The 27564-nt window shown below is 43.8% G+C and overlaps 2 protein-coding genes and 1 long non-coding RNA gene across 3 annotated transcripts in view; 2 read left to right on the top strand and 1 right to left on the bottom strand.

Moving 5' to 3' along the window:
- Positions 1–27564, bottom strand: part of LOC142988140 (armadillo repeat-containing protein 1-like) — a 70947-nt gene that overhangs the window by 25120 nt on the left and 18263 nt on the right. The window lies entirely within an intron of this gene.
- Positions 2–1479, top strand: LOC142988126 (uncharacterized). Its single transcript, XR_012960564.1, has 3 exons — positions 2–554; positions 679–1232; positions 1359–1479. It is a non-coding gene; the product is annotated as an uncharacterized LOC142988126 (long non-coding RNA).
- On the top strand, positions 10311–12021 carry LOC142988136 (uncharacterized). The gene is made up of 5 exons (XM_076137176.1): positions 10311–10365; positions 10461–10706; positions 11006–11019; positions 11062–11173; positions 11298–12021. The coding sequence occupies exons 1-5, from the start codon at positions 10311–10313 to the stop codon at positions 11600–11602; spliced, it is 732 nt and encodes a 243-aa protein (XP_075993291.1). The 3' UTR covers positions 11603–12021.

Genomic DNA, 27564 nt, shown 5'->3' with positions numbered 1-27564 from the left:
TGTGAGCTTGACACTGAAAATGTATACAGAAAAAAACAAGCTTATGTTGCTGAATTGAAGTGCATTTTGATACAAAATGTGAGTGTTGAGTGTTGGATATCAACATTTTGTAAATGTTTACACAAAAGACGCTTATTCAGCTGGTTTGGGTGGAGAATCAGCAATGTGGATAAATTTTACGAATAATTTAAAGCGCGAGTAGCTCTCGGACACTTTTGTTCGGTCGAAGTAGCTCTCCGAGGCAAAAAGGTTGGAGACCCCTGATGTAAACAATACAAATGAAAGCGATAAAGATCAATCTCATTTTCTCCATCATATCACAGTGAAACTCTAATAAGAACCAGATAGTGACTTACTAAAGTATAAGCTGCCGTCTCAGCTGCTCCGGACCTTGTCAGCGTTGTAGCAGTGGGAGGAGCCTGACAGGCAGAACAGAGACGAGCTGCTTGTAGACTTGTTGCTTGTTGCTTGTTGCTGTGCTACAGTAAATGTTTGGTGTCCAACATCAGCTATGCAGCTCATCCTGTCTATGATTGTCTTGGCTCTGTCTGTTGGTGAGTAGCTTCTTTAGACTGACACATTTTCATCAGGACTCATTTAAATCCATATCTTACTGTGTTTTGATTCTCCAATATTCCTTCATGTCAATCAAACCTGACTGACTTTTCATATCTGCAGGTTCCAGTTCTCATCAAACCATCCAGTCAGTCCAAGACAGAGTTCAGGCTGCAGAAGGAGACACAGTAACTCTCTCCTGTAACTACACTGCAGCAAATGTCTTCTTCTGGTATCAGCAGTTCTCCTCTTCATCTCCGCAGCTTCTCATCACAGAATACAGCAACAAACCTGGATTGACTTTGAAGATCGATAAAGTCAATAAAAGGATTGAGTTGTTGATCCTCTCTGCTGCAGTGACAGACTCTGCTGTGTACTACTGTGCTGTGAGGCCCACAGTGACAGGAAACAACACAACTCTGTACTAAAACACCAGCTGACACACTGACAAGCTGCTGGAAGACAAACCTTCACCCTCCAGCAGGGGGCGACATCATCCAGTAGGTGTTGCAGCATCGTTGCTGTGTGTCTGAGCATTCTATCATGAATAAGTGCTGCCATGAAGAGAACAACTCTCACACTGAGTGTTGAACATCAGCTAGTTAGTCCTGATGCTTTAAACCTTGTTGTAGAGATGGAACACTGGCTGTGGATCATTCTAGCTGCACTTTGCTTTGGTACTCAACTATTATTAGCATGCTTTGAGTTTAAGATCCATTCAACTTCAACAACCTGCTGAGCTGAAGGTGATTGATTGATTGATTATTCATTGATCCATGTGTTCCTCTCATGTTCTTCCTCAGAGTGTAAAGGAGAAGACAAAGTGATCCAGCCAACAGGAGATGTCACTGCTGCTGAAGGACAAACACTCACACTGGCTTGTACTTTTGAGACCACAGCTTTAACTCCTTATTTATTCTGGTACAAACAGGAAGTTAACAGTTTCCCCAGGTTTATGCTGAGACGCTACACCATTGGATCAGGAGATAATGCTGCAGAGTTCCAGAAAGAGAGATTTGATGCTGAACTCAACAAGACTTCAGTTCCTCTGAAGATCCAGAAGCTGCAGCTGTCTGACTCTGCTGTGTACTACTGTGCTCTGCAGCCCACAGTGACAGGAAACAACACAACTCTGTACTAAAACCTCTGAACCATTCAGTATATCAGGAGGAGGAAGACAACACAACATTCCTCTGTGTCCACTAGAGGGAGTCTCTCTCTAGTAAACCTTTATAGCATGTAGATCTGTTCCCTCTCCTGAAGGTCTCATCAGTAAACCTCCATCCTCTCCAGAGACATGCTGCTGTACCTCTTTGTGCTCTGGGCTCTGTTTAGAGGTGAGTTCTATCAGACAGATCAATGTCTCATGAGAGCTGCTGGGTTCATCACATCATGGGGCTTCACATTCATGTTTGTGATCAGTTAGTGTGTATTGATTATTGACAGAATAGATCTGATCTCAGCTGTAGCTGCTCATAGAGTTACACTGTACTCTTGATATGTTCCACTCTTCTTCTCCTCTCAGTCTCATCAACAATGTTAGTCTGATGGATTCATTGTCTGGACTTTTTCCAGGCCTGATGGCTGCAGACAGCATCTCTCCTGTGGAAGCTGAAGTCAGTGGAACAGAGGGACAGTCTGTCACACTCAGCTGCTCCTATCAGACAGATGGGGGGGGAAGTGTTGTGCTTTACTGGTACAGACATCATCCTAACCAGGCTCCTCAGTTCATACTGAGGAAAGGAGCAAGAGGAGGGACCGGTGATCTGACTCTAACAGAGGTCACCCTGGCAGACACAGCTCACTACTACTGTGCTCTGAGACACAGTGATAGAAAGTATAGAAGAGGCTGTACAAAAACCTGAACACAGAGATCTGAGGACTCTACAAAGAGGAGGGAAGTGGGGTCCAGACCACAGCTTCATATCAGATGGATTCTGCTCCTTCCCCTTTAATCAGAGTCTCTGTGCTTACAGCTGCTCATCAAACACTGGAGGAGCTTTCACCAGAGCACAGAACTCAACAAGAACAACAACACACACCTTTGATACAGGACTTTGATAGAATGAAGACTTAGTTGGCTTGTCTGTGTGTGTGTGTGTGTGTGTGTGTGTGTGTGTGTGTGTGTGTGTGTGTGTGTGTGTGTGTGTGTGTGGGGGGGGGGGGGGTGTTTAATGGAGTGATCAATACCCTGTACAACAACAACAACAACAACAACTCCTGTGGTTGAATCAAATCCTGCCAAACCTGACTGGCTGTTAACCTGATGGGACATTGATGTCCCAACACAATATTAATTCCAAATAATCGATTATTACTGCAAACACAATCCCTGATTCACTGCTTTCAGACGAGCAGATAAGTGCCACAATCACACACAATAAGTTTGAATATCCTATCTGCCTTGGATTTCCTTAAAAGAACAAATAAAGAATCCAGCACTTATTTTCCCACGCTATGACAACACACTAACAAACTTCCATTAAACAGCCATAAAAGAGTTTCAACATGATATTTCACAACACCAAGTGTTAAGTTTCACACAACCACAGAGCAGCCGGCCAGAGTACAGACATCAGCTTGTAATGTCCTGAAACGACCACCACCAAGATGGGGGCGCTGCTGCTGCTGCTGCTGCTGCTGCTGCTGCTGCTGCTGCTGCTGCTGCTGCTGCTGCTGCTGCTGCTGCTGCTGCTGCTGCTGCAGGACAGGAAACACAACACTCCTCTGTGTCCACTAGAGGGAGTCTAACAGTGAATCATCAGAGCTGCCAGCTGAGAGGCATCACTAAGGGTGTCCTTCCTCAGGAGAGGGAGAGATTCAGGGAGGAGCTGAGCTGTTACTGAACTCTAGAAGAGAGACAAACTTCCATCTTCAGCTGTGTTCAATACACAAAGCAGAAGCATCACCTTTCTTCAACATGCTGTCAGTGCACTGCTGTGTGTTTCCTCTACTGTGTCTCCACATTCTAACAGGTATGTTAGATTCTGCAGGAAGAAACCTTTTCTGAATCTCATTCATTTATTGATGCATCAGCAACATGGAATAACTAAGTGATCTCTTTCTTTAGGTGTCAGCTGTGAAGAACTCACTGCAGTCAGAGAGGAAGAGTTCAGTTTAGAAGGCAGCACTGTGACTCTGTCCTATAATTACTCCAGAGCTGCAACTGGTGCTGATTATTTCTTCTGGTATCGACAAAATCCAGGAAAACCACCACAGTTCCTCATCTCCATCGCTGGATCAGGATCAACATATAACAGAGCAGATCCAAACTCTGGATTGTCTGTAGAAATGTCTAAGGATCAAAAACAAATCAGCATGAAGATTCCTTCCAGTGCAGTGTCAGACTCTGCTGTGTACTACTGTGCTGTGAGGCCCACAGTGACAGCAAACCCACAGGCTCTGTACTAAAACCTCTGGAACCTAAATACAATACTAACACTGTCCACTAGAGGAAGACAAACAATATGAGACTTGGTCTGGATTTCATTATCTATTGATATAAACAATACAAATGAAAGCGATAAAGATCAATCTCATTTTCTCCATCATATCACAGTGAAACTCAAATAAGAACCAGATAGTGACTTACTAAAGTATAAGCTGCCGTCTCAGCTGCTCCGGTCCTTGTCAGCGTTGAAGCAGTGGGAGGAGCCTGACAGGCAGAACAGAGACGAGCTGCTTGTAGACTTGTTGCTTGTTGCTGTGCTACAGTAAATGTTTGGTGTCCAACATCAGCTATGCAGCTCATCCTGTCTATGATTGTCTTGGCTCTGTCTGTTGGTGAGTAGCTTCTTTAGACTGACACATTTTCATCAGGACTCATTTAAATCCATATCTTACTGTGTTTTGATTCTCCAATATTCCTTCATGTCAATCAAACCTGACTGACTTTTCATATCTGCAGGTTCCAGTTCTCATCAAACCATCCAGTCAGTCCAAGACAGAGTTCAGGCTGCAGAAGGAGACACAGTAACTCTCTCCTGTAACTACACTGCAGCTGATTCATTCTTCTGGTATCAGCAGTTCTCCTCTTCATCTCCACAGCTTCTCATCAAAGAATACAGCAACAAACCTGGATTGACTTTGAAGATCGATAAAGTCAATAAAAGGATTGAGTTGTTGATCCTCTCTGCTGCAGTGACAGACTCTGCTGTGTACTACTGTGCTGTGAAGCCCACAGTGACAGGAAACAACACAACTCTGTACTAAAACCTCTGAAGCTCAGTCAGAAAACGCAATGCAGTACCTCACATTGTCCTTTAGGGGGAGACAAACACAACTAGATTCAATGTGGTTCATGATACAATATGAATCCAATAGGAGTGATAAGCAAACCTCCATGATGGAGGAAACGACTTCAACAAGACTGAGACAAACACAAAGCCATTGAGGAGGGAGGAGCAACACTATCAAAGTACAAACCTGAGCCCAGCTGCCACACTAACTTCTGTTTCATCCACTGAAGGTCACCTGCTTCTGTTGCTAACATGCTGTCACTGCAACATGCTGGACTTTGGACTTTACTCATCTCTACATTTAAAGGTTTGTGACTCAATGTATCTGCACATACTTTGAATAGAAGTTTGATTGATTGAACCCTTGCTTATTGTTTTGGTATTGATCCTTTGTTTCTTTAGGTGTCAGCTGTGAAGAACTCACTGCAGTCAGAGAAGGGAAGGAAGAGTTCAGATTAGAAGGCAGCACTGTGACTCTGTCCTATAAATACTCCAGAGCTGCAGCTTTGACTGATTATTTCTTCTGGTATCGACAAAATCCAGGAAATCCACCACAGTACCTTATCGCCATTACTGGATCAGGATTAATATTTAACAAAGCAGATCCAGACTATGGATTGTTTGTAGAAATGTCTAAGTATCAAAAACAAATCAGCATGAAGATTCCTTCCAGTGCAGTGTCAGACTCTGCTGTGTACTACTGTGCTGTGAAGCCCACAGTGACAGCAAACCCACAGGCTCTGTACTAAAACCTCTGGAACCTAAACACAATACTAACACTGTCCACTAGAGGGAGTGACAGCTCCTCTCTTCACATCCTCATTTTACTCAACTTCACCATCAAGGGGACTTTGAGAATAAGAAGCCCCCTAACAAGTGTGTGACATAGTTTCTGTGGTTCAGTTCTTGTAACATATCTGTAAAAACTCATCTAATCATCTTCATGGACCGATTGATCAAATGTTTCTTCACATTGGAGCACAAAGTCATTTCCTAATGTTCCACCTTGTCTTCATGTCATTGTTGAGATGTGGTGGCAGAGCTCATGTCATCTCCACCAGACGGGACAGGAGACAAACTCAATCACTGGACCTCAGTGAGTGTCTGCTGCTTTGGGACGACTCAGTCAATCTCCTGATGATCACAGGTTCTTCAAGCTCAGGAAGCATTTAGAGGCACAGCTGTGTAGCAGAGAGACGGCTGAAGTTGTCAGCAGGAGGAAGAAGACAGCTGTGCGGCCTGTCACTGTGACCAGACTCCTCCTTCAAATCTACCAACTTAGAGTTGATGAAGACTGAGAGCTGCAGAGTCTTCCTCACATCAGCTGGAGCTCACACTTACTGAACAGAGCACACATGGAGTCTCTGCTCCTCTCACTGCTGCTGGCTGCTGTTTGCCTTGGTGTGACTCTGATCTGTTTCTGTTCCATTTATCCAACATTGACTCCATGCTTTGAAACACGGCTGACATGTTTTGTTGCTGTGTTACAGAGAGCAGAGCTCAAAAAGACAACGTGCTGCAACCAGAAGGAGAAGTGACTGCTGCTGAGGGAGAGACAGAGACACTGAGCTGTCTATACAACAGCACACAAGCTAACGTATATATTTACTGGTACAAACAAGATGGAACCAACAGGCCCAACTTTATTCTGAGCACCTCTACGTTTGGCTCTGGAAAAACAGAGGAAGAGTTCAAGGAGAGATTTACATCCAGGCTGGATTCCACCTTAAGATCAGTTCCTCTGAAGATCCAGAAGCTGCAGCTGTCTGACTCTGCTGTGTACTACTGTGCTCTGCAGCCCACAGTGACAGGAAACAACACAACTCTGTACTAAAACCTCTGAACCATTCAGTATATCAGGAGGAGGAAGACAACACAACACTCCTCTGTGTCCACTAGAGGGAGTCTCTCTCTAGTAAACCTTTATAGCATGTAGATCTGTTCCCTCTCCTGAAGGTCTCATCAGTAAACCTCCATCCTCTCCAGAGACATGCTGCTGTACCTCTTTGTGCTCTGGGCTCAGTTTAGAGGTGAGTTCTATCAGACAGATCAATGTCTCATGAGAGCTGCTGGGTTCATCACATCATGGGGCTTCACATTCATGTTTGTGATCAGTTAGTGTGTATTGATTATTGACAGAATAGATCTGATCTCAGCTGTAGCTGCTCATAGAGTTACACTGTACTCTTGATATGTTCCACTCTTCTTCTCCTCTCAGTCTCATCAACAATGTTAGTCTGATGGATTCATTGTCTGGACTTTTTCCAGGCCTGATGGCTGCAGACAGCATCTCTCCTGTGGAAGCTGAAGTCAGTGGAACAGAGGGACAGTCTGTCACACTCAGCTGCTCCTATCAGACAGATCAGAGGGGAAGTGTTTACCTTAACTGGTACAGACATCATCCTAACCAGGCTCCTCAGTTCATACTGTGGAAAGAAGCAAGAGGAGATACCACTGAACATATTCCTGATGAACGATATCAATCCAGGACCTCCGGGAATTCAACTGATCTGATTTTAACAGAGGTCACCCTGGCAGACACAGCTCACTACTACTGTGCTCTGAGACACAGTGATAGAAAGTATAGAAGAGGCTGTACAAAAACCTGAACACAGAGATCTGAGGACTCTACAAAGAGGAGGGAAGTGGGGTCCAGACCACAGCTTCATATCAGATGGATTCTGCTCCTTCCTCTTTTATCAGAGTCTCTGTGCTTACAGCTGCTCATCAAACACTGGAGGAGCTTTCACCAGAGCACAGAACTCAACAAGAACAACAACACACACCTTTGATACAGGACTTTGATAGAATCAAGACTTAGTTGGCTTGTCAGTGTGTTTGGTGTGATTTATACTGTTGGAATATAACAAATAATGTCAAACATACAGTGGGATGCGAAAGTTTGGGCAGCCTTGTTAATTGTCATGATTTTCCTTTATAAACCATTGGTTGTTAGGATAAAAAAATCAGTTTGATATATCATATAGGAGACAAACTCAGTGATATTTGAGAAGTGAAATGAAGTTTATAGGATTTACAGAAAGTGTGCAATAATTCTTTAAACAAAATTAGGCAGGTGCATAAATTTGGGCACCACAAAAAAAATTAACTCAATATTTAGTAGATCCTCCTTTTGCAGAAATAACAGCCTCTAAACGCTTCCTATAGCTGCTAATGAGAGTCTGGATTCTGGTTGAAGGTATTTTGGAACATTCTTCTTTACAAAACATCTCTATAGTTCATTCAGGTTTGATGGTTTCCGAGCATGGACAGCTCTCTTTAAGTCACACCACAGATTTTCAATGATGTTCAGGTCTGGGGACTGAGATGGCCATTCCAGAACGTTGTACTTGTTCCTCTGCATGAATGCCTTAGTAGATTTTGAGCAGTGTTTAGGGTCGTTCTCTTGTTGAAAGATCCAGCCCCGGCACAGCTTCAGCTTTGTCACTGATTCCTGGACTTTGGTCTCCAGGATCTGCTGATATTTAGTGGAATCCATGCGTCCCTCAACTTTAACAAGATTCCCAGTCCCTGCACTGGCCACACAGCCCCACAGCATGATGGAACCACCACCAAATTTAACTGTAGGTAGCAGGTGTTTTTCTTGGAATGCTGTGTTCTTTTTCCTCCATGCATAACGCCACGGGGTTATGCCCAAATAACTCAATTTTAGTTTCATCAGTCCACAGCACCTTATTCCAAAATGAAGCTGGCTTGTCCAAATGTTCTTTAGCATAGCTCAAGCGGCTCTGTTTGTGATGTGGGCGGAGAAAAGGCTTCCTCTGCATCACTCTCGCATACAGCATCTCCTTGTGTAAAGTGCGCCGAATAGTTGAACGATGCACAATGACTCCATCTGCAGCAAGATGATGTTGTAGGTCTTTGGTGCTGGTCTGTGGGTTGACTCTGAATGTTCTCACCATTCTTCGCTTCTGTTTATCCGAGATTTTTCTTGGTCTGCCACTTCGAGCCTTAACTTGAACTGTGCCTGTGGTCTTCCATTTCCTCAATATGTTCCTAACTGTGGAAACAGACAGCTGAAATCTCTGAGACAGCTTTCTGTATCCTTCCCCTAAACCATGATGGTGAACAATCTTTGTTTTCAGGTCATTTGAGAGTTGTTTTGAGCCTCCCATGTTGCTACTCTTCAGAGAAGATTCAAAGAGGAGGGAAACTTACAATTGCCTTAAATAACCTTACACCTTAAACCTTAAATACCCTTTCTCATAATTGGATTCACCTGTGTATGGAGGTCAAGGGTCACTGAGCTTACCAAACCAATTTTGAGTTCCAATAATTAATTCTAAAGGTTTTGAAATCAATAAAATGACAACAGTGCCCAGATGTATGCACCTGCCTAATTTTGTTTAAACAATTATTGCACACTTTCTGTAAATCCTATAAACTTCATTTCACTTCTCAAATATCACTGTGTTTGTCTCCTATATGATATATTTAACTGATTTTTTTTATCCTAACAACCAATGATTTATAAAGGAAAATCATGAAAATTCACAAGGCTGCCCAAACTTTCGCATCCCACTGTATATAAGTAAATGCAGGAACTGGGATTAAAATAGTGACAGTAACCAAATTGCTGGCTCCGGCAAGTCTGGTAATAAAACAATAAAACAGAGGGATCCACAGCTTCTCACTCCAGGAGGGCTTGATAACACATATCTGTCAACAGGTGAAGAGTGCAGCTGAGGGTCACTGCATCACCTTATCAAAGCCTCAGCATTTGTGGGACAGTAGAAGGGAGGATAGAGCCTCTCAGTCTGAGGTGCCTGGATTAGATCAGTGGGGGTTAGAGAAGGGTTAATTACACTGTAGTGCTGTTCTTTAATTTACAAGCAAAGAGTATTTCACTCTTCCCCACACTCTTCCAGCTGTACATCCCTCAGATTTGAATTACAGCGCCGCCTCTGCCAAAGCTGGCTGACCAATCAACAGCGGTTAAACCACATTGTCATCAATGAATTAGAATACTATGGGAACGCCTTTTGCTTACGGCATGAATGCAATTGTACGTGGAAACTCATGGCCTGACTCACCACAGCATGAAGGGGGCAGGACCAGCTGTTCAACGTCTCACTTCAGTAAAACACATCTAAAGATCTCAGCTCATCTTTTCCTCATCATTCATCACCAATTCAACGAACACGATGGAGGACCTTCAGCCCGGTCCTTTAAACAATACCCTGTACAACAACAACAACAACAATTACAACCCCAGACATCAGCTTGTGATGTCCTGAAACAATCACCACCGATAGGGGGCGCTGCTGCTGCTGCTGCTGCAGGACAGGAAACACAATACTCCTCTGTGTCCACTAGAGGGAGTCTAACAGTGAATCATCAGAGCTGCCAGCTGAGAGGCATCACTAAGGGTGTCCTTCCTCAGGAGAGGGAGAGATTCAGGGAGGAGCTGAGCTGTTACTGAACTCTAGAAGAGAGACAAACTTCCATCTTCAGCTGTGTTCAATACACAAAGCAGAGGCATCACCTTTCTTCAACATGCTGTCAGTGCACTGCTGTGTGTTTCCTCTACTGTGTCTCCACATTCTAACAGGTATGTTAGATTCTGCAGGAAGAAACCTTTTCTGAATCTCATTCATTTATTGATGCATCAGCAACATGGAATAACTAAGTGATCTCTTTCTTTAGGTGTCAGCTGTGAAGAACTCACTGCAGTCAGAGAGGAAGAGTTCAGTTTAGAAGGCAGCACTGTGACTCTGTCCTATAATTACTCCATAGCTGCAACTTTGTCTGATTATTTCTTCTGGTATCGACAAAATCCAGGAAATCCACCACAGTTCCTCCTCTACCATTCGGGATCAGGATCAATATTGACCAGAGCAGATCCAGACTCTGGATTGTCTGTAGAAAAGTCTAAGGATCAAAAACAAATCAGCATGAAGATCCCTTCCAGTGCAGTGTCAGACTCTGCTGTGTACTACTGTGCTGTGAGGCCCACAGTGACAGCAAACCCACAGGCTCTGTACTAAAACCTCTGGAACCTAAATACAATACTAACACTGTCCACTAGAGGGGGACAAACACTATGAGACTTGGTCTGGACTTCATTCTCTATTGATATAAACAATACAAATGAAAGCGATAAAGATCAATCTCATTTTCTCCATCATATCACAGTGAAACTCTAATAAGAACCAGATAGTGACTAACTAAAGTATAAGCTATCGTCTCAGCTGCTCCGGTCCTTGTCAGCGTTGTAGCAGTGGGAGGAGCCTGACAGGCAGAACAGAGACGAGCTGCTTGTAGACTTGTTGCTTGTTGCTGTGCTACAGTAAATGTTTGGTGTCCAACATCAGCTATGCAGCTCATCCTGTCTATGATTGTCTTGGCTCTGTCTGTTGGTGAGTAGCTTCTTTAGACTGACACATTTTCATCAGGACTCATTTAAATCCAAATCTTACTGTGTTTTGATTCTTCAATATTCCTTCATGTCAATCAAACCTGACTGACTTTTCATATCTGCAGGTTCCAGTTCTCATCAAACCATCCAGTCAGTCCAAGACAGAGTTCAGGCTGCAGAAGGAGACACAGTAACTCTCTCCTGTAACTACACTGCAGCAGATTACTTCTTCTGGTATCAGCAGTTCTCCTCTTCATCTCCGCAGCTTCTCATCACAGAATACAGCAACAAACCTGGATTGACTTTGAAGATCGATAAAGTCAATAAAAGGATTGAGTTGTTGATCCTCTCTGCTGCAGTGACAGACTCTGCTGTGTACTACTGTGCTGTGAAGCCCACAGTGACAGGAAACAACACAACTCTGTACTAAAACCTCTGAAGCTCAGTCAGAAAATGCAATGCAGTACCTCACATTGTCCTGTAGGGGGAGAAAAACACAACTAGATTCAATGTGGTTCATGATACAATATGAATCCAATAGGAGTGATAAGCAAACCTCCATGATGGAGGAAACGACTTCAACAAGACTGAGACAAACACAAAGCCATGGAGGAGGGAGGAGCAACACTATCAAAGTACAAACCTGAGCCCAGCTGCCACACTAACTTCTGTTTCATCCACTGAAGGTCACCTGCTTCTGTTGCTAACATGCTGTCACTGCAACATGCTGGACTTTGGACTTTACTCATCTCTACATTTAAAGGTTTGTGACTCAATGTATCTGCACATACTTTGAATAGAAGTTTGATTGATTGAACCCTTGCCTATTGATTTGGTATTGATCCTTTGTTTCTTTAGGTGTCAGCTGTGAAGAACTCACTGCAGTCAGAGAAGGGAAGGAAGAGTTCAGATTAGAAGGCAGCACTGTGACTCTGTCCTATAAATACTCCAGAGCTGCAGCTTTGACTGATTATTTCTTCTGGTATCGACAAAATCCAGGAAATCCACCACAGTACCTTATCGCCATTACTGGATCAGGATTAATATTTAACAAAGCAGATCCAGACTATGGATTGTTTGTAGAAATGTCTAAGTATCAAAAACAAATCAGCATGAAGATTCCTTCCAGTGCAGTGTCAGACTCTGCTGTGTACTACTGTGCTGTGAAGCCCACAGTGACAGCAAACCCACAGGCTCTGTACTAAAACCTCTGGAACCTAAACACAATACTAACACTGTCCACTAGAGGGAGTGACAGCTCCTCTCTTCACATCCTCATTTTACTCAACTTCACCATCAAGGGGACTTTGAGAATAAGAAGCCCCCTAACAAGTGTGTGACATAGTTTCTGTGGTTCAGTTCTTGTAACATATCTGTAAAAACTCATCTAATCATCTTCATGGACCGATTGATCAAATGTTTCTTCACATTGGAGCACAAAGTCATTTCCTAATGTTCCACCTTGTCTTCATGTCATTGTTGAGATGTGGTGGCAGAGCTCATGTCATCTCCACCAGACGGGACAGGAGACAAACTCAATCACTGGACCTCAGTGAGTGTCTGCTGCTTTGGGACGACTCAGTCAATCTCCTGATGATCACAGGTTCTTCAAGCTCAGGAAGCATTTAGAGGCACAGCTGTGTAGCAGAGAGACGGCTGAAGTTGTCAGCAGGAGGAAGAAGACAGCTGTGCGGCCTGTCACTGTGACCAGACTCCTCCTTCAAATCTACCAACTTAGAGTTGATGAAGACTGAGAGCTGCAGAGTCTTCCTCACATCAGCTGGAGCTCACACTTACTGAACAGAGCACACATGGAGTCTCTGCTCCTCTCACTGCTGCTGGCTGCTGTTTGCCTTGGTGTGACTCTGATCTGTTTCTGTTCCATTTATCCAACATTGACTCCATGCTTTGAAACACGGCTGACATGTTTTGTTGCTGTGTTACAGAGAGCAGAGCTCAAAAAGACAACGTGCTGCAACCAGAAGGAGAAGTGACTGCTGCTGAGGGAGAGACAGAGACACTGAGCTGTCTATACAACAGCACACAAGCTAACGTATATATTTACTGGTACAAACAAGATGGAACCAACAGGCCCAACTTTATTCTGAGCACCTCTACGTTTGGCTCTGGAAAAACAGAGGAAGAGTTCAAGGAGAGATTTACATCCAGGCTGGATTCCACCTTAAGATCAGTTCCTCTGAAGATCCAGAAGCTGCAGCTGTCTGACTCTGCTGTGTACTACTGTGCTCTGCAGCCCACAGTGACAGGAAACAACACAACTCTGTACTAAAACCTCTGAACCATTCAGTATATCAGGAGGAGGAAGACAACACAACACTCCTCTGTGTCCACTAGAGGGAGTCTCTCTCTAGTAAACCTTTATAGCATGTAGATCTGTTCCCTCTCCTGAAGGTCTCATCAGTAAACCTCCATCCTCTCCAGAGACATGCTGCTGTACCTCTTTGTGCTCTGGGCTCAGTTTAGAGGTGAGTTCTATCAGACAGATCAATGTCTCATGAGAGCTGCTGGGTTCATCACATCATGGGGCTTCACATTCATGTTTGTGATCAGTTAGTGTGTATTGATTATTGACAGAATAGATCTGATCTCAGCTGTAGCTGCTCATAGAGTTACACTGTACTCTTGATATGTTCCACTCTTCTTCTCCTCTCAGTCTCATCAACAATGTTAGTCTGATGGATTCATTGTCTGGACTTTTTCCAGGCCTGATGGCTGCAGACAGCATCTCTCCTGTGGAAGCTGAAGTCAGTGGAACAGAGGGACAGTCTGTCACACTCAGCTGCTCCTATCAGACAGATCAGAGGGGAAGTGTTTACCTTAACTGGTACAGACATCATCCTAACCAGGCTCCTCAGTTCATACTGTGGAAAGAAGCAAGAGGAGATACCACTGAACATATTCCTGATGAACGATATCAATCCAGGACCTCCGGGAATTCAACTGATCTGATTTTAACAGAGGTCACCCTGGCAGACACAGCTCACTACTACTGTGCTCTGAGACACAGTGATAGAAAGTATAGAAGAGGCTGTACAAAAACCTGAACACAGAGATCTGAGGACTCTACAAAGAGGAGGGAAGTGGGGTCCAGACCACAGCTTCATATCAGATGGATTCTGCTCCTTCCTCTTTTATCAGAGTCTCTGTGCTTACAGCTGCTCATCAAACACTGGAGGAGCTTTCACCAGAGCACAGAACTCAACAAGAACAACAACACACACCTTTGATACAGGACTTTGATAGAATGAAGACTTAGTTGGCTTGTCAGTATGTGTGTGTGTGTGTGTGCGTGTGTGTGTGTGTGTTTTGGGGGAGGGGGGGGCGGGTGTTCATGGAGTGAACAATACCCTGTACAACAACAACAACAACAACAACTCCTGTGGTTGAAGCAAATCCTGCCAAACCTGACTGGCTGTGAACCTGATGGGACATTGATGTCCCAACACAATATTCATTTCAAATAATCGATTATAACTGCAAACCCAATCACTTATTCACTGCTTTCAGACGAGCAGATAAGTGCCACAATCACACACAATAAGTTTGAATTTTCTATCTGCCTTGGATTTCTTTAAAAAAGAACAAATAAAGAATCCAGCACTTATTTTCCCACGCTATGACAACACACTAACAAACTTCCATTAAACAGCCATAAAAGGGTTTCAACATGATATTTCACAACACCAAGTGTTAAGTTTCACACAACCACAGAGCAGCTGGACAGAGTACAGACATCAGCTTGTAATGTCCTGAAACGACCACCACCAAGATGGGGGCGCTGCTGCTGTTGCTGCTGCAGGACAGGAAACACAACACTCCTCTGTGTCCACTAGAGGGAGTCTAACAGTGAATCATCAGAGCTACCAGCTGAGAGGCATCACTAAGGGTGTCCTTCCTCAGGAGAGGGAGAGATTCAGGGAGGAGCTGAGCTGTTACTGAACTCTAGAAGAGAGACAAACTTCCATCTTCAGCTGTGTTCAATACACAAAGCAGAAGCATCACCTTTCTTCAACATGCTGTCAGTGCACTGCTGTGTGTTTCCTCTACTGTGTCTCCACATTCTAACAGGTATGTTAGATTCTGCAGGAAGAAACCTTTTCTGAATCTCATTCATTTATTGATGCATCAGCAACATGGAATAACTAAGTGATCTCTTTCTTTAGGTGTCAGCTGTGAAGAACTCACTGCAGTCAGAGAAGGGAAGGAAGAGTTCAGTTTAGAAGGCAGCACTGTGACTCTGTCCTATAATTACTCCAGAGCTGCAACTGGTAGTGATCTATTTTACTGGTATCGACAAAATCCAGGAAAACCACCACAGTTCCTCATCTCCATTGCTGGATCAGGATCAACATATAACAAAGCAGATCCAGACTCTGGATTGTCTGTAGAAATGTCTAAGGATCAAAAACAAATCAGCATGAAGATTCCTTCCAGTGCAGTGTCAGACTCTGCTGTGTACTACTGTGCTGTGAGGCCCACAGTGACAGCAAACCCACAGGCTCTGTACTAAAACCTCTGGAACCTAAATACAATACTAACACTGTCCACTAGAGGGGGACAAACACTATGAGACTTGGTCTGGACTTCATTCTCTATTGATGTAAACAATACAAATGAAAGCGATAAAGATCAATCTCATTTTCTCCATCATATCACAGTGAAACTCTAATAAGAACCAGATAGTGACTTACTAAAGTATAAGCTGCCGTCTCAGCTGCTCCGGTCCTTGTCAGCGTTGTAGCAGTGGGAGGAGCCTGACAGGCAGAACAGAGACGAGCTGCTTGTAGACTTGTTGCTTGTTGCTGTGCTACAGTAAATGTTTGGTGTCCAACATCAGCTATGCAGCTCATCCTGTCTATGATTGTCTTGGCTCTGTCTGTTGGTGAGTAGCTTCTTTAGACTGACACATTTTCATCAGGACTCATTTAAATCCATATCTTACTGTGTTTTGATTCTCCAATATTCCTTCATGTCAATCAAACCTGACTGACTTTTCATATCTGCAGGTTCAAGTTCTCATCAAACCATCCAGTCAGTCCAAGACAGAGTTCAGGCTGCAGAAGGAGACACAGTAACTCTCTCCTGTAACTACACTGCAGCTGATTCATTCTTCTGGTATCAGCAGTTCTCCTCTTCATCTCCACAGCTTCTCATCACAGAATACAGCAACAAACCTGGATTGACTTTGAAGATCGATAAAGTCAATAAAAGGATTGAGTTGTTGATCCTCTCTGCTGCAGTGACAGACTCTGCTGTGTACTACTGTGCTGTGAGGCCCACAGTGACAGGAAACAACACAACTCTGTACTAAAACCTCTGGAGCTCAGTCAGAAAACACAATGCAGTACCTCACATTGTCCTCTAGGGGGAGACACACACAACTAGATTCAATGTGGTTCATGAAACAATATGAATCCAATAGGAGTGATAAGCAAACCTACCAACCATACCAACTTAGAGTTGATGAAGACTGAGAGCTGCAGAGTCTTCCTCACATCAGCTGGAGCTCACACTTACTGAACAGAGCACACATGGAGTCTCTGCTCCTCTCACTGCTGCTGGCTGCTGTTTGCCTTGGTGTGACTCTGATCTGTTTCTGTTCCATTTATCCAACATTGACTCCATGCTTTGAAACACGGCTGACATGTTTTGTTGCTGTGTTACAGAGAGCAGAGCTCAAAAAGACAACGTGCTGCAACCAGAAGGAGAAGTGACTGCTGCTGAGGGAGAGACAGAGACACTGAGCTGTCTATACAACAGCACGCAAGCTAACGTAAATATTTACTGGTACAAACAAGATGGAACCAACAGGCACAACTTCATTCTGAGCACCTTAACGTTTGGCTCTGGAAAAACAGAGGAAGAGTTCAAGGAGAGATTTACATCCAGGCTGGATTCCGCCTTAAGATCAGTTCCTCTGAAGATCCAGAAGCTGCAGCTGTCTGACTCTGCTGTGTACTACTGTGCTCTGCAGCCCACAGTGACAGGAAACAACACAACTCTGTACTAAAACCTCTGAACCATTCAGTATATCAGGAGGAGGAAGACAACACAACACTCCTCTGTGTCCACTAGAGGGAGTCTAACAGTGAATCATCAGAGCTACCAGCTGAGAGGCATCACTAAGGGTGTCCTTCCTCAGGAGAGGGAGAGATTCAGGGAGGAGCTGAGCTGTTACTGAACTCTAGAAGAGAGACAAACTTCCATCTTCAGCTGTGTTCAATACACAAAGCAGAAGCATCACCTTTCTTCAACATGCTGTCAGTGCACTGCTGTGTGTTTCCTCTACTGTGTCTCCACATTCTAACAGGTATGTTAGATTCTGCAGGAAGAAACCTTTTCTGAATCTCATTCATTTATTGATGCATCAGCAACATGGAATAACTAAGTGATCTCTTTCTTTAGGTGTCAGCTGTGAAGAACTCACTGCAGTCAGAGAGGAAGAGTTCAGTTTAGAAGGCAGCACTGTGACTCTGTCCTATAATTACTCCAGAGCTGCAACTGGTAGTGATCTATTTTACTGGTATCGACAAAATCCAGGAAAACCACCACAGTTCCTCATCTCCATTGCTGGATCAGGATCAACATATAACAAAGCAGATCCAGACTCTGGATTGTCTGTAGAAATGTCTAAGGATCAAAAACAAATCAGCATGAAGATTCCTTCCAGTGCAGTGTCAGACTCTGCTGTGTACTACTGTGCTGTGAGGCCCACAGTGACAGCAAACCCACAGGCTCTGTACTAAAACCTCTGGAACCTAAATACAATACTAACACTGTCCACTAGAGGGGGACAAACACTATGAGACTTGGTCTGGACTTCATTCTCTATTGATGTAAACAATACAAATGAAAGCGATAAAGATCAATCTCATTTTCTCCATCATATCACAGTGAAACTCTAATAAGAACCAGATAGTGACTTACTAAAGTATAAGCTGCCGTCTCAGCTGCTCCGGTCCTTGTCAGCGTTGTAGCAGTGGGAGGAGCCTGACAGGCAGAACAGAGACGAGCTGCTTGTAGACTTGTTGCTTGTTGCTGTGCTACAGTAAATGTTTGGTGTCCAACATCAGCTATGCAGCTCATCCTGTCTATGATTGTCTTGGCTCTGTCTGTTGGTGAGTAGCTTCTTTAGACTGACACATTTTCATCAGGACTCATTTAAATCCATATCTTACTGTGTTTTGATTCTCCAATATTCCTTCATGTCAATCAAACCTGACTGACTTTTCATATCTGCAGGTTCAAGTTCTCATCAAACCATCCAGTCAGTCCAAGACAGAGTTCAGGCTGCAGAAGGAGACACAGTAACTCTCTCCTGTAACTACACTGCAGCTGATTCATTCTTCTGGTATCAGCAGTTCTCCTCTTCATCTCCACAGCTTCTCATCACAGAATACAGCAACAAACCTGGATTGACTTTGAAGATCGATAAAGTCAATAAAAGGATTGAGTTGTTGATCCTCTCTGCTGCAGTGACAGACTCTGCTGTGTACTACTGTGCTGTGAGGCCCACAGTGACAGGAAACAACACAACTCTGTACTAAAACCTCTGGAGCTCAGTCAGAAAACACAATGCAGTACCTCACATTGTCCTCTAGGGGGAGACACACACAACTAGATTCAATGTGGTTCATGAAACAATATGAATCCAATAGGAGTGATAAGCAAACCTACCAACCATACCAACTTAGAGTTGATGAAGACTGAGAGCTGCAGAGTCTTCCTCACATCAGCTGGAGCTCACACTTACTGAACAGAGCACACATGGAGTCTCTGCTCCTCTCACTGCTGCTGGCTGCTGTTTGCCTTGGTGTGACTCTGATCTGTTTCTGTTCCATTTATCCAACATTGACTCCATGCTTTGAAACACGGCTGACATGTTTTGTTGCTGTGTTACAGAGAGCAGAGCTCAAAAAGACAACGTGCTGCAACCAGAAGGAGAAGTGACTGCTGCTGAGGGAGAGACAGAGACACTGAGCTGTCTATACAACAGCACGCAAGCTAACGTAAATATTTACTGGTACAAACAAGATGGAACCAACAGGCACAACTTCATTCTGAGCACCTTAACGTTTGGCTCTGGAAAAACAGAGGAAGAGTTCAAGGAGAGATTTACATCCAGGCTGGATTCCGCCTTAAGATCAGTTCCTCTGAAGATCCAGAAGCTGCAGCTGTCTGACTCTGCTGTGTACTACTGTGCTCTGCAGCCCACAGTGACAGGAAACAACACAACTCTGTACTAAAACCTCTGAACCATTCAGTATATCAGGAGGAGGAAGACAACACAACACTCCTCTGTGTCCACTAGAGGGAGTCTAACAGTGAATCATCAGAGCTACCAGCTGAGAGGCATCACTAAGGGTGTCCTTCCTCAGGAGAGGGAGAGATTCAGGGAGGAGCTGAGCTGTTACTGAACTCTAGAAGAGAGACAAACTTCCATCTTCAGCTGTGTTCAATACACAAAGCAGAAGCATCACCTTTCTTCAACATGCTGTCAGTGCACTGCTGTGTGTTTCCTCTACTGTGTCTCCACATTCTAACAGGTATGTTAGATTCTGCAGGAAGAAACCTTTTCTGAATCTCATTCATTTATTGATGCATCAGCAACATGGAATAACTAAGTGATCTCTTTCTTTAGGTGTCAGCTGTGAAGAACTCACTGCAGTCAGAGAGGAAGAGTTCAGTTTAGAAGGCAGCACTGTGACTCTGTCCTATAATTACTCCAACAATGCTGCAGCTGACTATTTCTTCTGGTATCGACAAAATCCAGGAAAACCACCACAGTTCCTCATCTACCATTCGGGATCAGGATCAATATTGACCAGAGCAGATCCAGAATCTGGATTGTTTGTAGAAATGTCTAAGGATCAAAAACAAATCAGCATGAAGATTCCTTCCAGTGCAGTGACAGACTCTGCTGTGTACTACTGTGCTGTGAAGCCCACAGTGACAGCAAACCCACAGGCTCTGTACTAAAACCCCAGCTGACACACTGACAAGCTGCTGGAAGACAAACCTTCACCCTCCAGCAGGGGGCGACATCATCCAGTAGGTGTTGCAGCATCGTTGCTGTGTGTCTGAGCATTCTATCATGAATAAGTGCTGCCATGAAGAGAACAACTCTCACACTGAGTGTTGAACATCAGCTAGTTAGTCCTGATGCTTTAAACCTTGTTGTAGAGATGGAACACTGGCTGTGGATCATTCTAGCTGCACTTTGCTTTGGTACTCAACTATTATTAGCATGCTTTGAGTTTAAGATCCATTCCACTTCAACAACCTGCTGAGCTGAAAGTGATTGATTGATTATTCATTGATCCATGTGTTCCTCTCATGTTCTTCCTCAGAGTGTAAAGGAGAAGACAAAGTGATCCAGCCAACAGGAGATGTCACTGCTGCTGAAGGACAACCACTCACACTGGATTGTACTTTTGAGACGATTGACCAAAGTCCTCGTTTGTTCTGGTACAAACAGGAAGTTAACAGTTTCCTCAGGTTTATGCTGAGACGCTACACCATTGGATCAGGAGATAATGCTGCAGAGTTCCAGAAAGAGAGATTTGATGCTGAACTCAACAAGACTTCAGTTCCTCTGAAGATCCAGAAGCTGCAGCTGTCTGACTCTGCTGTGTACTACTGTGCTCTGCAGCCCACAGTGACAGGAAACAACACAACTCTGTACTAAAACCTCTGAACCATTCAGTATATCAGGAGGAGGAAGACGACACAACACTCCTCTGTGTCCACTAGAGGGAGTCTCTCTCTAGTAAACCTTTATAGCATGTAGATCTGTTCCCTCTCCTGAAGGTCTCATCAGTAAACCTCCATCCTCTCCAGAGACATGCTGCTGTACCTCTTTGTGCTCTGGGCTCAGTTTAGAGGTGAGTTCTATCAGACAGATCAATGTCTCATGAGAGCTGCTGGGTTCATCACATCATGGGGCTTCACATTCATGTTTGTGATCAGTTAGTGTGTATTGATTATTGACAGAATAGATCTGATCTCAGCTGTAGCTGCTCATAGAGTTACACTGTACTCTTGATATGTTCCACTCTTCTTCTCCTCTCAGTCTCATCAACAATGTTAGTCTGATGGATTCATTGTCTGGACTTTTTCCAGGCCTGATGGCTGCAGACAGCATCTCTCCTGTGGAAGCTGAAGTCAGTGGAACAGAGGGACAGTCTGTCACACTCAGCTGCTCCTATCAGACGGAGGAGGAAGATTTTTACCTTTTCTGGTACAGACATCATCCTAACCAGGCTCCTCAGTTCATACTGAGGAAAGGAGCAAGATCACTGACCGATGATCTTATTCCTGATGAACGATATCAATCCAGGACCTCCGGGAATTCAACTGATCTGACTCTAACAGAGGTCACCCTGGCAGACACAGCTCACTACTACTGTGCTCTGAGACACAGTGATAGAAAGTATAGAAGAGGCTGTACAAAAACCTGAACACAGAGATCTGAGGACTCTACAAAGAGGAGGGAAGTGGGGTCCAGACCACAGCTTCATATCAGATGGATTCTGCTCCTTCCTCTTTTATCAGAGTCTCTGTGCTTACAGCTGCTCATCAAACACTGGAGGAGCTTTCACCAGAGCACAGAACTCAACAAGAACAACAACACACACCTTTGATACAGGACTTTGATAGAATCAAGACTTAGTTGGCTTGTCAGTGTGTTTGGTGTGATTTATACTGTTGGAATATAACAAATAATGTCAAACATACAGTGGGATGCGAAAGTTTGGGCAGCCTTGTTAATTGTCATGATTTTCCTTTATAAACCATTGGTTGTTAGGATAAAAAAAATCAGTTTGATATATCATATAGGAGACAAACTCAGTGATATTTGAGAAGTGAAATGAAGTTTATAGGATTTACAGAAAGTGTGCAATAATTCTTTAAACAAAATTAGGCAGGTGCATAAATTTGGGCACCACAAAAAAAATTAACTCAATATTTAGTAGATCCTCCTTTTGCAGAAATAACAGCCTCTCAACGCTTCCTATAGCTGCTAATGAGAGTCTGGATTCTGGTTGAAGGTATTTTGGAACATTCTTCTTTACAAAACATCTCTATAGTTCATTCAGGTTTGATGGTTTCCGAGCATGGACAGCTCTCTTTAAGTCACACCACAGATTTTCAATAATGTTCAGGTCTGGGGACTGAGATGGCCATTCCAGAACGTTGTACTTGTTCCTCTGCATGAATGCCTTAGTAGATTTTGAGCAGTGTTTAGGGTCGTTCTCTTGTTGAAAGATCCAGCCCCGGCACAGCTTCAGCTTTGTCACTGATTCCTGGACTTTGGTCTCCAGGATCTGCTGATATTTAGTGGAATCCATGCGTCCCTCAACTTTAACAAGATTCCCAGTCCCTGCACTGGCCACACAGCCCCACATCATGATGGAACCACCACCAAATTTAACTGTAGGTAGCAGGTGTTTTTCTTGGAATGCTGTGTTCTTTTTCCTCCATGCATAACGCCACGGGGTTATGCCCAAATAACTCAATTTAGGTTTCATCAGTCCACAGCACCTTATTCCAAAATGAAGCTGGCTTGTCCAAATGTTCTTTAGCATAGCTCAAGCGGCTCTGTGATGTGGGCGGAGAAAAGGCTTCCTCTGCATCACTCTCGCATACAGCATCTCCTTGTGTAAAGTGCGCCGAATAGTTGAACGATGCACAATGACTCCATCTGCAGCAAGATGATGTTGTAGGTCTTTGGTGCTGGTCTGTGGGTTGACTCTGAATGTTCTCACCATTCTTCGCTTCTGTTTATCCGAGATTTTTCTTGGTCTGCCACTTCGAGCCTTAACTTGAACTGTGCCTGTGGTCTTCCATTTCCTCAATATGTTCCTAACTGTGGAAACAGACAGCTGAAATCTCTGAGACAGCTTTCTGTATCCTTCCCCTAAACCATGATGGTGAACAATCTTTGTTTTCAGGTCATTTGAGAGTTGTTTTGAGCCTCCCATGTTGCTACTCTTCAGAGAAGATTCAAAGAGGAGGGAAACTTACAATTGCCTTAAATAACCTTACACCTTAAACCTTAAATACCCTTTCTCATAATTGGATTCACCTGTGTATGGAGGTCAAGGGTCACTGAGCTTACCAAACCAATTTTGAGTTCCAATAATTAATTCTAAAGGTTTTGAAATCAATAAAATGACAACAGTGCCCAGATGTATGCACCTGCCTAATTTTGTTTAAACAATTATTGCACACTTTCTGTAAATCCTATAAACTTCATTTCACTTCTCAAATATCACTGTGTTTGTCTCCTATATGATATATTTAACTGATTTTTTTTATCCTAACAACCAATGATTTATAAAGGAAAATCATGAAAATTCACAAGGCTGCCCAAACTTTCGCATCCCACTGTATATAAGTAAATGCAGGAACTGGGATTAAAATAGTGACAGTAACCAAATTGCTGGCTCCGGCAAGTCTGGTAATGAAACAATAAAACAGAGGGATCCACAGCTTCTCACTCCAGGAGGGCTTGATAACACATATCTGTCAACAGGTGAAGAGTGCAGCTGAGGGTCACTGCATCACCTTATCTAAGCCTCAGCATTTGTGGGACAGTAGAAGGGAGGATAGAGCCTCTCAGTCTGAGGTGCCTGGATTAGATCAGTGGGGGTTAGAGAAGGGTTAATTACACTGTAGTGCTGTTCTTTAATTTACAAGCAAAGAGTATTTCACTCTCCCCCACATCCAGCTGTACATCCCTCAGATTTGAATTACAGCGCCGCCTCTGCCAAAGCTGGCTGACCAATCAACAGTGGTTAAACCACATTGTCATCAATGAATTAGAATACTATGGGAACGCCTTTTGCTCACGGCATGAATGCAATTGTACGTGGAAACTCATGGCCTGACTCACCACAGCATGAAGGGGGCAGGACCAGCTGTTCAACCTCTCACTTCAGTAAAACACATCTAAAGATCTCAGCTCATCTTTTCCTCATCATTCATCACCAATTCAACGAACACGCAGAAGGACCTTCAGCCCGGTCCTTTAAACAATACCCTGTACAACAACAACAACAACAACAACAACCCCAGACATCAGCTTGTGATGTCCTGAAACAATCACCACCGATAGGGGGCGCTGCTGCTGCTGCTGCTGCAGGACAGGAAACACAATACTCCTCTGTGTCCACTAGAGGGAGTCTAACAGTGAATCATCAGAGCTACCAGCTGAGAGGCATCACTAAGGGTGTCCTTCCTCAGGAGAGGGAGAGATTCAGGGAGGAGCTGAGCTGTTACTGAACTCTAGAAGAGAGACAAACTTCCATCTTCAGCTGTGTTCAATACACAAAGCAGAAGCATCACCTTTCTTCAACATGCTGTCAGTGCACTGCTGTGTGTTTCCTCTACTGTGTCTCCACATTCTAACAGGTATGTTAGATTCTGCAGGAAGAAACCTTTTCTGAATCTCATTCATTTATTGATGCATCAGCAACATGGAATAACTAAGTGATCTCTTTCTTTAGGTGTCAGCTGTGAAGAACTCACTGCAGCCAGAGAGGAAGAGTTCAGTTTAGAAGGCAGCACTGTGACTCTGTCCTATAATTACTCCAAAGTTGCTACTGGTGGTGACTCTTTCTTCTGGTATCGACAAAATCCAGGAAATCCACCACAGTTCCTCATCTACCGTTCGGGATCAGGATCAATAATCAGCAGAGCAGATCCAGACTCTGGATTGTCTGCAGAAATATCTAAGGATCAAAAACAAATCAGCATGAAGATTCCTTCCAGTGCAGTGTCAGACTCTGCTGTGTACTACTGTGCTGTGAAGCCCACAGTGACAGCAAACCCACAGGCTCTGTACTAAAACCTCTGGAACCTAAATACAATACTAACACTGTCCACTAGAGGGGGACAAACACTATGAGACTTGGTCTGGACTTCATTCTCTATTGATGTAAACAATACAAGTGAAAGCGATAAAGATCAATCTCATTTTCTCCATCATATCACAGTGAAACTCTAATAAGAACCAGATAGTGACTTACTAAAGTATAAGCTGCTGTCTCAGCTGCTCCGGTCCTTGTCAGCGTTGTAGCAGTGGGAGGAGCCTGACAGGCAGAACAGAGACGAGCTGCTTGTAGACTTGTTGCTTGTTGCTGTGCTACAGTAAATGTTTGGTGTCCAACATCAGCTATGCAGCTCATCCTGTCTATGATTGTCTTGGCTCTGTCTGTTGGTGAGTAGCTTCTTTAGACTGACACATTTTCATCAGGACTCATTTAAATCCATATCTTACTGTGTTTTGATTCTCCAATATTCCTTCATGTCAATCAAACCTGACTGACTTTTCATATCTGCAGGTTCCAGTTCTCATCAAACCATCCAGTCAGTCCAAGACAGAGTTCAGGCTGCAGAAGGAGACACAGTAACTCTCTCCTGTAACTACACTGCAGCAAATGTCTTCTTCTGGTATCAGCAGTTCTCCTCTTCATCTCCACAGTTCCTCATCACAGAATACAGCAACAAACCTGGATTGACTTTGAAGATTGATAAAGTCAACAAAAGGATTGAGTTGTTGATCCTCTCTGCTGCAGTGACAGACTCTGCTGTGTACTACTGTGCTGTGAGGCCCACAGTGACAGGAAACAACACAACTCTGTACTAAAACCTCTGGAGCTCAGTCAGAAAACACAATGCAGTACCTCACATTGTCCTTTAGGGGGAGACAAACACAACTAGACTGAACGTGGTTCATGATACAATAAGAATCCAATAGGAGCGATAAGCAAACCTCCATGATGGAGGAAACGACTTCAACAAGACTGAGACAAACACAAAGCCATGGAGGAGGGAGGAGCAACACTATCAAAGTACAAACCTGAGCCCAGCTGCCACACTAACTTCTGTTTCATCCACTGAAGGTCACCTGCTTCTGTTGCTAACATGCTGTCACTGCAACATGCTGGACTTTGGACTTTACTCATCTCTACATTTAAAGGTTTGTGACTCAATGTATCTGAACATACTTTGAATAGAAGTTTGATTGATTGAACCTTTGCTTATTGATTTGGTATTGATCCTTTGTTTCTTTAGGTGTCAGCTGTGAAGAACTCACTGCAGTCAGAGAAGGGAAGGAAGAGTTCAGTTTAGAAGGCAGCACTGTGACTCTGTCCTATAATTACTCCAGAGCTGCAACTTTGTCTGATTATTTCTTCTGGTATCGACAATATCCAGGAAATCCACCAGAGTTCCTCCTCTCCATCTCTGGATTAGAGACTGTAACACTTGCAGACTCTCTGAAATCAGACTCCAGGTTCTCCACTAAACTGTCTGCAGATAAACGTGGTGTGGATTTGTTGATCCTCTCTGCTGCAGTGACAGACTCTGCTGTGTACTACTGTGCTGTGAGGCCCACAGTGACAGCAAACCCACAGGCTCTGTACTAAAACACCAGCTGACACACTGACAAGCTGCTGGAAGACAAACCTTCACCCTCCAGCAGGGGGCGACATCATCCAGTAGGTGTTGCAGCATCGTTGCTGTGTGTCTGAGCATTCTATCATGAATAAGTGCTGCCATGAAGAGAACAACTCTCACACTGAGTGTTGAACATCAGCTAGTTAGTCCTGATGCTTTAAACCTTGTTGTAGAGATGGAACACTGGCTGTGGATCATTCTAGCTGCACTTTGCTTTGGTACTCAACTATTATTAGCATGCTTTGAGTTTAAGATCCATTCAACAACCTGCTGAGCTGAAAGTGATTGATTGATTGATTATTCATTGATCCATGTGTTCCTCTCATGTTCTTCCTCAGAGTGTAAAGGAGAAGACAAAGTGATCCAGCCAACAGGAGATGTCACTGGAGCTGAAGGACAACCACTCACACTGGATTGTACTTTTCAGACAGCTTCAACTCCTTATTTATTCTGGTACAAACAGGAAGTTAACAGTTTCCCCAGGTTTATGCTGCAACGCTCCACCATTGGATCAGGAGATAATGCTGCAGAGTTCCAGAAAGAGAGATTTGATGCTGAACTCAACAAGACTTCAGTTCCTCTGAAGATCCAGAAGCTGCAGCTGTCTGACTCTGCTGTGTACTACTGTGCTCTGCAGCCCACAGTGACAGGAAACAACACAACTCTGTACTAAAACCTCTGGAGCTCAGTCAGAAAACACAATGCAGTACCTCACATTGTCCTTTAGGGGGAGACACACACAACTAGATTCAATGTGGTTCATGATACAATATGAATCCAATAGGAGTGATAAGCAAACCTACCAACCATACCAACTTAGAGTTGATGAAGACTGAGAGCTGCAGAGTCTTCCTCACATCAGCTGGAGCTCACACTTACTGAACAGAGCACACATGGAGTCTCTGC

This window comes from Genypterus blacodes, unplaced genomic scaffold, assembly GCF_046128005.1.
Source record: "Genypterus blacodes isolate CSIRO-AG114 ecotype Tasmania unplaced genomic scaffold, CSIRO-AGI_Gbla_v1 ptg000298l_1, whole genome shotgun sequence".
Lineage (NCBI taxonomy): Eukaryota > Metazoa > Chordata > Actinopteri > Ophidiiformes > Ophidiidae > Genypterus > Genypterus blacodes.
Note: the sequence above shows the minus strand (reverse complement) of the source record. Positions and strands in the feature narration are given on the sequence as shown.